The sequence below is a fragment of the Ooceraea biroi genome, chromosome 9 (genome assembly GCF_003672135.1).
Source record: "Ooceraea biroi isolate clonal line C1 chromosome 9, Obir_v5.4, whole genome shotgun sequence".
Taxonomy (NCBI): Eukaryota; Metazoa; Arthropoda; class Insecta; order Hymenoptera; family Formicidae; genus Ooceraea; species Ooceraea biroi.
The window spans coordinates 5,524,421-5,535,217 of NC_039514.1; the positions used below are offsets into that span (position 1 = coordinate 5,524,421).

Consider the following 10,797-nt stretch of genomic DNA (forward strand, 5'->3'; position numbering starts at 1 on the left):
GAAAGTACATTCTTTGATATTTCTGACCTGTATCATATTTGCATTAAAATTACACATAACTTTTTAAAAATAATCATGATATGTATTGTTTCCATGGTCTAAAACTCTATTACAAAATCAGAAAAGATTGTGTAATTTTTACAAATTTTACATTTTGATACTGTCTTCTTTAAGCTTTTACAACGTAATAATTACCTGTTAAAGGAACACTTATTGGCTATTATTGTATAAAATAATTTTATAAATCTACAGTTTTCCGTAAAAAGTTCACAATTAGCACGAACGGTATGCGGCGAGTTTTTTTCCACACACGCATAGATGCTCAATATCGATCCAAAACCACAGACATAGGCAATACGTTCATAGAACAGAAGTCAACGCTAGTCTTCTAATTTGTCAAAAATGTAATAGTACTAAACATGAATAAAAGAAATCACTAAAATAAATCCCCAAGAAAGATCTTTATGAATCTGTTTATTTATCGGCCAGATTCGCACTAATTTAGAATCCAATTTAAGTATCTTATTATTAGGGAAATCTTACTATAATATTACTTAAGGGAAACAATGAAAAACAAAAAATACCTTAATTGTTATGTTTATTGCGAAGACTATTGAAAACAGTATGATAAACAATATGTGTATATAGTCTGTCAAAAACGATTGTAAATAACATAACTTTTGTTCCAATCTCACTAGAGATAGTTTATATCATACATAAAGTACAAGAAAGGTCGCATTAAGGTCTCAACACAAGGGAAAACGTAAGCAGTAAGGGAATCGACAAATCATGATTAAGATTTTTGACAATACCATCTCGATCATGATTTTTCGACTCCTTTGCTGCTTACGTATTACTGTCTATACGTATTACTGTTGTTCCTTATGTCAAGGCTTTTAGTCTCTATAATGTATTATGCAACACGTCTTAATTATCTTTACATCTTTGTAAGAGAACAGTGTTTTCAATAATAAATGGAATGAATAAAAATATATAATTGATTTAATTTGATCTCTTAATGCCAGTGTTACAAAAATTATGTTTAGAATACCAGGAGAACAAACCTTCCTTGGTTAACACTGCCAAGTAATTGTGTCACTGTATTATAATCGATTTAGCAACCTTTGATTTAAGATCACGCAGTAAGCTTAAAATAAAACGCATGTCTTAAAGATGCCAAACGCTTATCGGTAATAGTAGCGATTGAACTACTTAACGTGTAAATATAAACTGTTAATTATATGAATTTATGTTATTAAATAAACCATTTAATAGAAATATATTTAATTCTAATCAATATACCATGTACATATTTTTGTTATTAGATTCTTATATTAACTGGCTTTAAAGTTATGTCGGTCATACTCTTTTTTGACAAACTATAATCATCTATAACAATTTGTTCCTTACCGGAACTTCTAGCATTTCCTGTCTCTACTTTTTTTAAAAAATCTTTGATTAGAAATCAAAGGATTAGTCGTTTACTGTCCTTTCGGACACCGAGTGCATGTTCTCGAGTACAAAGGAGCGATAATAATGGTAATAGTATACGTGGTAACATAATGCTAATATAAATAATGGTAAAGATATGGTAGTATATAATGATTGGAGTGAAGTGTGGAAGTCGAGATCTGTCTGGTGATGGAATGGTAAGTCGCGGCAGAGGCGACGGCGATGACGGCGCCGAAGCTCAATTATAAACTAGGATGTGAGAAATCCTCGATCGGAAGAATCGTTAAAGGCTTTCGATCGCGCCGTCCGTTCTCTATTACTAATCTACTTCATCAACGGACCAAGGGGTATAAGTGCCAAGTTTTCGCTTGTCTGTCATATGACGGCGCCTCACAGCGGAATGTTGGTCGTGACCGCAACAAGATTGCGATCAACAGAATGCAGGTCAGCGTTACGATTTTGTCATCAGCTTACATTTTTGCCTAACCGTTCCTTTAATTATAATTTTGATATTTTAACTATCCACACAATCACGTTCTTTTGATCAACAGTTTTAACTTAAACTGATTTTTTACTAGTTTCATTTAATTTCTAAAATGGAAATGTAACATCTACAACCACAAATCTATGTTTACAAAATCAAAAAAAGAATTCAATGTATCAAGTACATGTTCATATATCGAGTCGAAAATAGGGATTAAGTTTTTTTTCAATCGCAATGAGACGTCGGCACAATTCAACACATGTAGATATTCAATTGACAATTACAGGGATGTACAGTCACGGAGTTCTCTCTCTCTCTCTCTCTCTCTCTCTTTCTCTCTCTCTCTCTCTCTCTCTCTCTCTCTCTCTCGCTCTCTCATTCTTTCGCATTTTCTACGTTAGTGTCACATGTATCAAAAACATTAAAATTGCCGGCCCGCTCTCTCTTGACATGAAAAGAAAGCCCCAAAAAGTAGTTCGAAAATACTGACCGTTACGCTGTAGGAAGTGACGAGCGGCCGGGAATAAGGCCGTCGGGTAGTGTAGAAGTCGCTTTCGTACACCATGGTTTAAGATGATGTCTTCTTCTCTTCTCTGTTTATCTCGAAATTTCGATACTGTTAATTTTTCGATCGTGTCGAGTTTCACCTAAGGGATGAATTGATACTTTCGTGCGCGCGTGCGAGTGCGATAGGATACGCGACGACGATGCGACCGCGACGGAGGTTCGTACAGTTCTGGCTGTCACGCTGCTTCTTGGAGCCCTCCTTTCCTCTTCATGTTCCTCCTCATCGCGACCTCATCCGCTTACACACGCGTGAGTCGCTTTAAGCTCCAAAATATCACATCGCCTTTCCCCAGTCCCCGCATCCTCTCTCACAAGCTGATGCATCCGCAAGCAAACTAGAATTGTGTTAAAGTTTTAAATAGCCACCCTTGCCGACATAACTTTTTTTTGATCGGCGAAGCGAATTATTCGGGTCACGATCAGTCACTGCTCATTTCAAGAATGTAAATGTAATAAATTGAAAACTGCGTATATGTATGTATATAGCACGTCATAAATTTATGATGCATGTGTACATGTGTGACATATAAGATATACTAAGTTTATAATAAAAGTTTGTTAACTAACATGGATAAACATGAAATGAAATAAAAACATAGATTTATACTATTTCTATTTTACTTATTGAAAATTCGGTATTTTGATCGTTACTTTTCTTCCCAGATCATTGAATTACATTTAAATTTTAATTTAAGATAATAATAATAAAGAATTTAAAATTAAACTCATTCAATTTATAATCCAAAATCTTGTTTTCAAAACAGTTGTAGCCAAAAAAATATATTTAGCTGAAGGATATTCTTAGAATAAAGCGCGTCTCGTATTCATGAACTGGAACTGGATAATTGTGTGTCAAGGTAATCTACATGTTCAAAACTTTTTTGAGCTACAAACTGACATTTATCTTGTGTCAGGATAAATTATTGATTCACAAATATTTCGAAAAATACGTCTTAAATAAAAAACTATTTTATATAAAAGTTGTGTAGTTAAGGGGATCCTGGAGTCGTCTCACCGACGAAAGTAGTGATTTTTCAAGAAATGGATCTTTTTATTTGTTGCACAGAACGAAAAATCCTTTTGCACGATAAAAGTACACATAATGTAGTATGAAAAACAAGACTTTACTTTCCAAACAGAAAAAATCGAAAATTACAGTTATCATATGAGCTTGTTGGCGAATGTTGTACAATAATAAAAATTTGGCACTGTGTACATCCGAAATGACTATCATCCACACTGAGGACACAATAAACGAATACGAGGATGCTTTTAGAAGTAAATTTAGAATGTAATAAAAAAGATTCATTTTGAAAATTATGCGTCTGCAATCATGGCCAAGCGTGCCAACAAAGCACAAGATTAGGTCCTTGATATCGTGCAAAAGGATTTCTTTCATCGTGCAAAAAGATTTTTCATTCTGCGGAACCAATGAAGAGATTCATTTTTTTAAAATCTCTTCATTGGTTGCGCAGAATGAAAAATCCTTTTGCACGATATCAAGGACCTAATCTTGTGCTCTGTTTTACTTTTGGTCACGATTTTAGAGATGCACATGTTCTCAAAATTTTTATTCCAACCTATCTTTTTTACTACACTTTTGAAGTCTCTTTTAAAAGTTTCCTTATATTCTTCCCTTCTGTCTTCTTTGTATTTAGGTCTCATTTTGTACGTACAAACTGCGCACCTTATATATTATAAGCATATTATCATAGGAGGAAAGCCCCAAGTCGGTAACAAAACTGTAATTTACGAAATGTTTTTCCGTTTTTAACATAAAGTCTAGTCAAGTACAATGCATTTCTGTGTGTATTGTAATTGTGAAAAAGGATTTGTTGTTCTATGCAGCCAAAAAAATTGTAGTTGGAATAAAATTCATGGTAAAACAGACGACTCCAGGATCCCCTTAAGGGGTTCGAAAACAAAGCTTCGAAACGGGAAAAAGTTCGAAAATTACAGGTTTATTATTGGCTTGTTGCCTAATAACCTCGTACAATAATGTGTTTAGTAGAACAATTTGGCGCTTTGTATGTACGAAATGGCTATCATCCACACTGGCCACATATTAAATAAATACGATGATGCTTTTCGAAGTGAATTTAGAAACGTAATAAAAAATTAATTGTTTGGAAAATTCCATGCCAAATTTCATATGCAAAATCGTGGACAAGAGTACAAGATTAGTTCCTTGATATCGTGCAAGAGGATTTTTGACTGTTGTTCCGAAAACGACCATGCTCCGATTTCGATCAAATGGTAAATATTTACCTTTACACAGCCCGCACCAAATGACCTCCGATTGACCTTGACATTGACCTTGACCCCTAACAAGGTCAAGGTCATTGACCTTTTCCAATGCTCATTGTTCATTAAAAAGTTATTAACAATATAAATTTAATACTGATTCTATTACTTCTTGGACACATAATACTTCCATATTACACAAATAATCAATAAGATTATTATAATTGTAGGTAAGATGAAGAAAATCGTTTTTAAAGCAGTGAATCGTTGTTTAAATTAATTTAATAGATTCTATTACTTCTTGGACACGGGTTGGATTAGACTTGTATCTTTAAGATAGATTTGAAGGACGGGCTTCGCCTGTATTTATGGCTATGTTTATATACAAATTTTCACAGTCATATTCTTATATTGTCAGAAATCAAACGTAACCAGTGTGTTGTATAGTCAGTGCGTTAAGTGTTCGATTAATTTTCCATTAATTATATAAATAATGGTATATTCAGTTCAACAAATAAATAATAATCCTTAATAAGTCTTTAATTTCGATTAAAGCAGAAAATTATTTGTATTTACCTGTTTTGTGCTTTTGGTTAAAATAAAGAATACTTTATATTTGTTACGTCCAGGAGACTCCACGGTTCCCCGCTTCCATAGGGAAAACATAAAATAAACGAAAGAAACAGATAAGAATTAATCCCCATTAGCGGGAAAACGACCAGACAAGCGTAGGGGGGAACAGGTGATCTTATTGTAATAGATATCATGAAACGATACGTAAACCATAAGGTTCACAAAATTATTTCACACACCCCCACCTGCGCTCGGCTGAAACGTTCGATAAGAGAAAAAGAGGGAAAAATCACCCGGAATCAATAGTTAATCACTAAACAAAGACCGCTTCTGATTTGGAAAGACGGAGCGGGACTTGGGAATTGTCACTCGCTGACGGCAATAAAAGTAATCCACCGATAAGGAACCCTGCCATACAGGGTCAGCTGTGAAATAGATTAAGGAAATGTAAACATGGATTGTAATATGGATGGTCAAGTGAAGGGTCTTCACAAGTCAAGCGCTGGACTCTAATCCTTGGAAACGATAACGTAAATCCATCAGATTGATAGTAATACAGAAGCAATGGACGCTTCATTAGAAACAATTTTATTGCCTTTTTCCGTTGTTCTTTTTTTCTGGGAAAAGAGTGACCCCGCCTACACTTTTTAGCCCTATATAAAGGGAAAACTTTGGCCAGAGAGCCTCTTCTATCTTGGCCAGCCTGCAATTCACATCGTTACTGTTACGTTTCCGTGATCGGGACATCGGGCTTAAATATTAGAGTCAGTGTTGGACTCCACCCGAGCGATTCTGGTCTGGTTGGCTCCATCGCCTGACTCATTGACGATCAACTCCATCCGAGAACCGATACAAGAAAAGTAAGCCTTTTTTTTAATTATTTCATTTGATTACCCTCTAATCGTTTCGCGATTCCAGTAGAGCAATTGTCTATTCCGATTTATTTCCGTTTAAGTGGCCGATAATATTCGCGGACCAACCGATTCCTCAGCAGATTCGGATTATTCCTCATCGGCAGATTTGCTATCGTGCGACCAAACTGCACCCCTCCCCGCGCCGGAAAATGTTTCTATTCTATCATTTCAATTTAAATTGTAATTTTTTATTGGTAATCGTAAGAGTCATAGGTATGTTCAAATCCGAAATTCATTTTTCAGAATTATAATTATGTTCAACCCGCAAATCATTTTTTTAGATTATAATCATTTGTAATTGTAAAACATATGTATTTCTGATGTTATTTCGACAAATATATTGTTGTTTTTAATTAGTAAAAGCTAACAAAATTTCATTCAGTTAATTACCCTCGTTTCACCCTCGTCCTTAACAGATCGTACGGGTCCTATCCTTGTGTAATAGGGATGCATTTCCCTTACCAAAAAAGGACCATAGAGTTGACCGTTTCGAACTATTAGGGTAGATCGACTTAGGTCGTTGACCCAAAAATCGAGTGTCCGTTTCGAATAATAGGGTAAAATCGACTTTGGTCGTTGACCCGAAAATCGAGGGACCGTTTCAAATAATAGGGTAAAATCGACTTTGGTTGTTGACCCGAAAATTGAAACAAAATTGGTCGGCTCGAACACACGAGGTACTGCGGTTGTGTGCCTACGTACCTCGAGAGGCGTCTGGTTGCGCCCTTTCTCGAGCTCACGGAGCTCTGGACGTAACATATTTATAAACAAACTATTCTATATATTAATGATTCACTGCTTTAAATAAATTTTGTTCGTTTATATTCAAAATAACTACTATATTTTCGAAACTTATGTTTCCTTATGTGCATAATTATTCCAACTTGTTTTGTTACTAATTTACAAATTCTTATACTTCATTCTCTTACTGCTTTTGTTAATAACTTTTTAATGAACAATGAGCACTGGAAAAGGTCAATGACCTTGACCTTGTTAGGGGTCAAGGTCAATCGGAGGTCATTTGGTGCGGGTTGTGTAAAGGTAAATATTTACCAATAATTATAATAAATTGACTTTCACTACCAGTTATGTATGTTATTTACGTCCGTTGTCAGTTGCTAGAGTCAACAAAGCATCTTTATGCCTGTTGCGTATTCGGACTCGATCAGTATCAGATTAGACTCGCTCGCTATTAGATCATAAACAGGTGTATTTTGTAGTTGTTGGAAATGTCGGAACGCTTAAATTAATTTTCTCTTTTTAAAAAATTAAATAATCGCTAAACAACAATAGAGTGGCTTAGAGAAATACAGTTAGTTCCAAGTGAAAAATGGTGGAACACACTGTATCCACGCATGTACTTTGCAAGACGAAGCAAAGTTCATTCTAATAAGTAAGTCAAAATTAGATGTAGAGTAAACATTGCTTTGTAAAAAAGCACCCCGGTTTGTGAGAGGCGAGGAGACTCACGGTAAAAAAGCACCCCGGTTTGTGTTTTACGGGCCACAATACACTATTCCGTGCAGTTTCAATAAAAACAGTGAGGAAGAGACTGTTACGTCCAGAGACTGCATAGTTCCTTGCTTCCAAGGAATTTAGCGATATCTTTTAATTGTCGGTCGATGAGGCGACGCGTCGGGCCGGTCGCGTGCGATCAATAGGGCCCCAGTGAGGGATTAGAAGAAACGGTGACACAGCTGTGTCGGATCCGAGGAAATACCCTCATAAGAACCGCGGGTTGTGACGCACGTGTCCGGGCAGGCGCGATATTAGATCCGGATACCGAACCCTTCGGTCTTATTGATCAATTTATTAAAAAACGAGCAACAAATTCGGTCGCGCGTGACTGTAGGTTCGCGGTGTATCACTCTTCCTGGAAGAGAAATGATACAGCTGTGCCGGATCATCCCCGGGTAGATACCTCACAGGAACCGCGAGTCCGGCCACACACGTACCGGTGCTTCCGGCTTAAAAAGAAACCATCTGTGGACGGTTTATCGCCTCATAGACCAACCGCCGATATTTGCAATTAAATTAACTAACGGCCCTCGAAAGGTGGTTTCCCGAAAACGCAGTTCTCGGAAAAGCTACCTCTTTTCCACGTCATCCCTATCGTATAAAAGGTGATGACCACTCCGGAGGGCAGCTTTTTCATTCTGTCCGTGTTCGCGAACGCAGCTCATTCATTTTTTTCGTGTTCACGAACGTACCTTGTCAGTCTTCGAAATTTGTGCAGAAGTTTTGTGAAGTGAGTGCCGGGTTTAAACACCTTGTTCCCCGAGTTAATTACCACCAACTCAAAACTCGAGGTGCGATTGCCCATACACCACCACGCCATTCCAGAGCGAGCACGAGAATTTCCACCGGACGAGATTTCACTGGTTCATAACCGGGTTCAAGTTTCAGCATATACCTGCAAACAAGTGAGCGTTTTTCTTTAGCTGTCACTCCTTTTTCTTTTCTCTTCCTCTTCTCTCCCTTTTGTTTTCTCGTCACCGACAACTCTCATTCACATTTCCCTCTTCAAGTCTCTTTCACCCTTTTCTATACATTTCTCCTGGACTTATCCGGTATCCCCCTTTAAGTGTTTTCCGGCAAACGATCACGCAGTCCGTCTCCCTCTGCGGGACCATCTAGCAGCGATCAAGCGTCGTTTCCTGGGGGCCATCCAACGACTGAGCCACCACGCAAAAAGATCGTGACCGAGATCGATCCGCGGCCCCCCTCAGCGTGTTTGGCCAGTTCATCGGTCATAATATTAGATCCTTTTCGGCCTCCTTCCCCTGCCCTTTCCGTACAAACAGTTTCTTCCACTTCACATCGGGCATCCCCTGATTCTTCCGTTCAAATACTGGAACCCCTACCCCGAACACCTCCCCCGTTCTCTGTCTCTTCAAGCGTCTCTTCTTCCGCACCCTCCATTTCTTCTTCGCGCTCCTCTTTGCGTCCTTCAACCCCTTCAAGCGTCTCTTTCTCTTTATCTCCTCCTCCTTCCTCACTTACACCACCTTCATGCTATTTTTCGCTATCTGAGACTTCCTTACAAGGAAGTCTTCAAGCGTCACCTCCTAGCTCTCCCCGTTACTCTCCCTCTATTTCTCCAGCTCCCTCCTTCCTACGCTATTCGCCTGTGCAAACCTGGCGATTTGGAGAATTTTTCAAATTCTCCTTCTCCTCCTCGTTCTCCGTCGCCCATCGGGGACGACGTCATAGTCGAAGAGTTCATCCAGCGTTTATTGATAACTCTAGGAGAGCGATTCCTCCACATCTTCCCTCCAGTCACACACCCTCTACCACCTAATGCCATTGTGATAGACCCAGACTTCTTTCCCGTTCCCTCTCTTAGAGCCGCTCTTCGGCACACCGACCCAAACGTCGGGATCCCTCTGATTGTCAGGGGACGCCTATATCCTATCCTTTTCCCCGCCACACTCCTGCGCCGATATTTTTTAAGCAACGATTAATGTTAATCCTAGAAGTAGATTTTAGAAATAGATTGGTCTCAGCCATTTTTATTTACGTATTATTATATTGGCTGAGCTGTTTTTACTTCGTTTCCCTTGAAATAGAATTTACTTGCAAAATAACCTTTAAAGGTAAAAACATTTGTGTATTAAATATGTTAGTTTCGTTTAGTGGATAATTTTTAATGTTAAATTTGGGCAATTGGTTGTTAGTCAATTTATAATTAATTACAATCCGCCAGTAAATTATGTTACCGTTTTCACAAAACACACGTTTATAAACACAAAACAACATGATCACACTATTCCTTTTTTTTCCTGGCGGATGTAACTGATCTTTCAAAATTGTACGCAAACAAAATTTTTAAAAATATAATGTCCATATTAACAAATTAACCGTGTACCGATCATTTTAATTCCCTCTGTTCATCTTCGCTTTCCCAGATCGTACGGGTCCTATTCCAGGTAAAAGGGATTCAGTTCCCTGACCTAAAAAGGGACCAACGGACAGACCGTTCCAGGGCCTACGGTAAAATCGACCTACGTGGTCGTTGACCTTAAAGGGGGAACAAGTGGTCAGTCCGACTCGTGTTTTGGAGCCTACCCGCCACAAGGTACGAGAGGCGTTCTGCTGCGTCCTCCCTTCGAGCTCTCCCGAGCTCTGGACGTAACAAGACTTTCCTTAGTATTATTCTCTTTATACTCGATTTCCTCGAAAACTATTATTCGTACGGTGAAAATGTATAGAACCTAAAATGGTTATCTCTGTGAGATCTAAAACTTTTGTCTAAAACATTTATCATGATTTTCCGTATTTACTGAGATAAACATAAAAAACTATAATTTTTATGGGTTTTTCATGGTTTTCACCATGAAAATCAAATAGTCGCCAATTTTCACTATGATATTCGTAATTAGCGCGTCAAAATATGAAGGAATACTGAGTTTCGAAAAAATCGGGGCATGGCCGTTTTCGGAAGATTAGCCGGATTTTTCATTCTGCACAACCAATAAAAAGATTTCATTAAAAAATGTCATTTATTTCGTCGGTAATACAGACGACTCCAGGATCCCCTTAGAGGAAAATGTAAGACAACAA

General features: G+C 37.8%; 1 protein-coding gene across 5 annotated transcripts in view; it reads right to left on the reverse strand.

Annotated features, from left to right (window-relative positions):
• Window positions 1-2,754, reverse strand: part of LOC105276625 (calponin homology domain-containing protein DDB_G0272472) — a 38,111-nt gene extending 35,357 nt beyond the window's left edge. For 3 of the 5 annotated variants that reach the window (XM_011334403.3, XM_011334402.3, XM_011334399.3), the window contains exon 1: window positions 2,427-2,751. In XM_011334403.3, coding sequence (XP_011332705.1) covers window positions 2,427-2,501 — 75 coding nt within the window. In that variant the 5' untranslated portion in view covers window positions 2,502-2,751. Of the gene's footprint in view, window positions 1-2,426 lie in introns of all 5 variants that reach the window. The other 2 variants (XM_011334404.3, XM_011334400.3) reach the window with 2 other exon arrangements.
• Window positions 2,755-10,797: the final 8,043 nt, after the last annotated feature.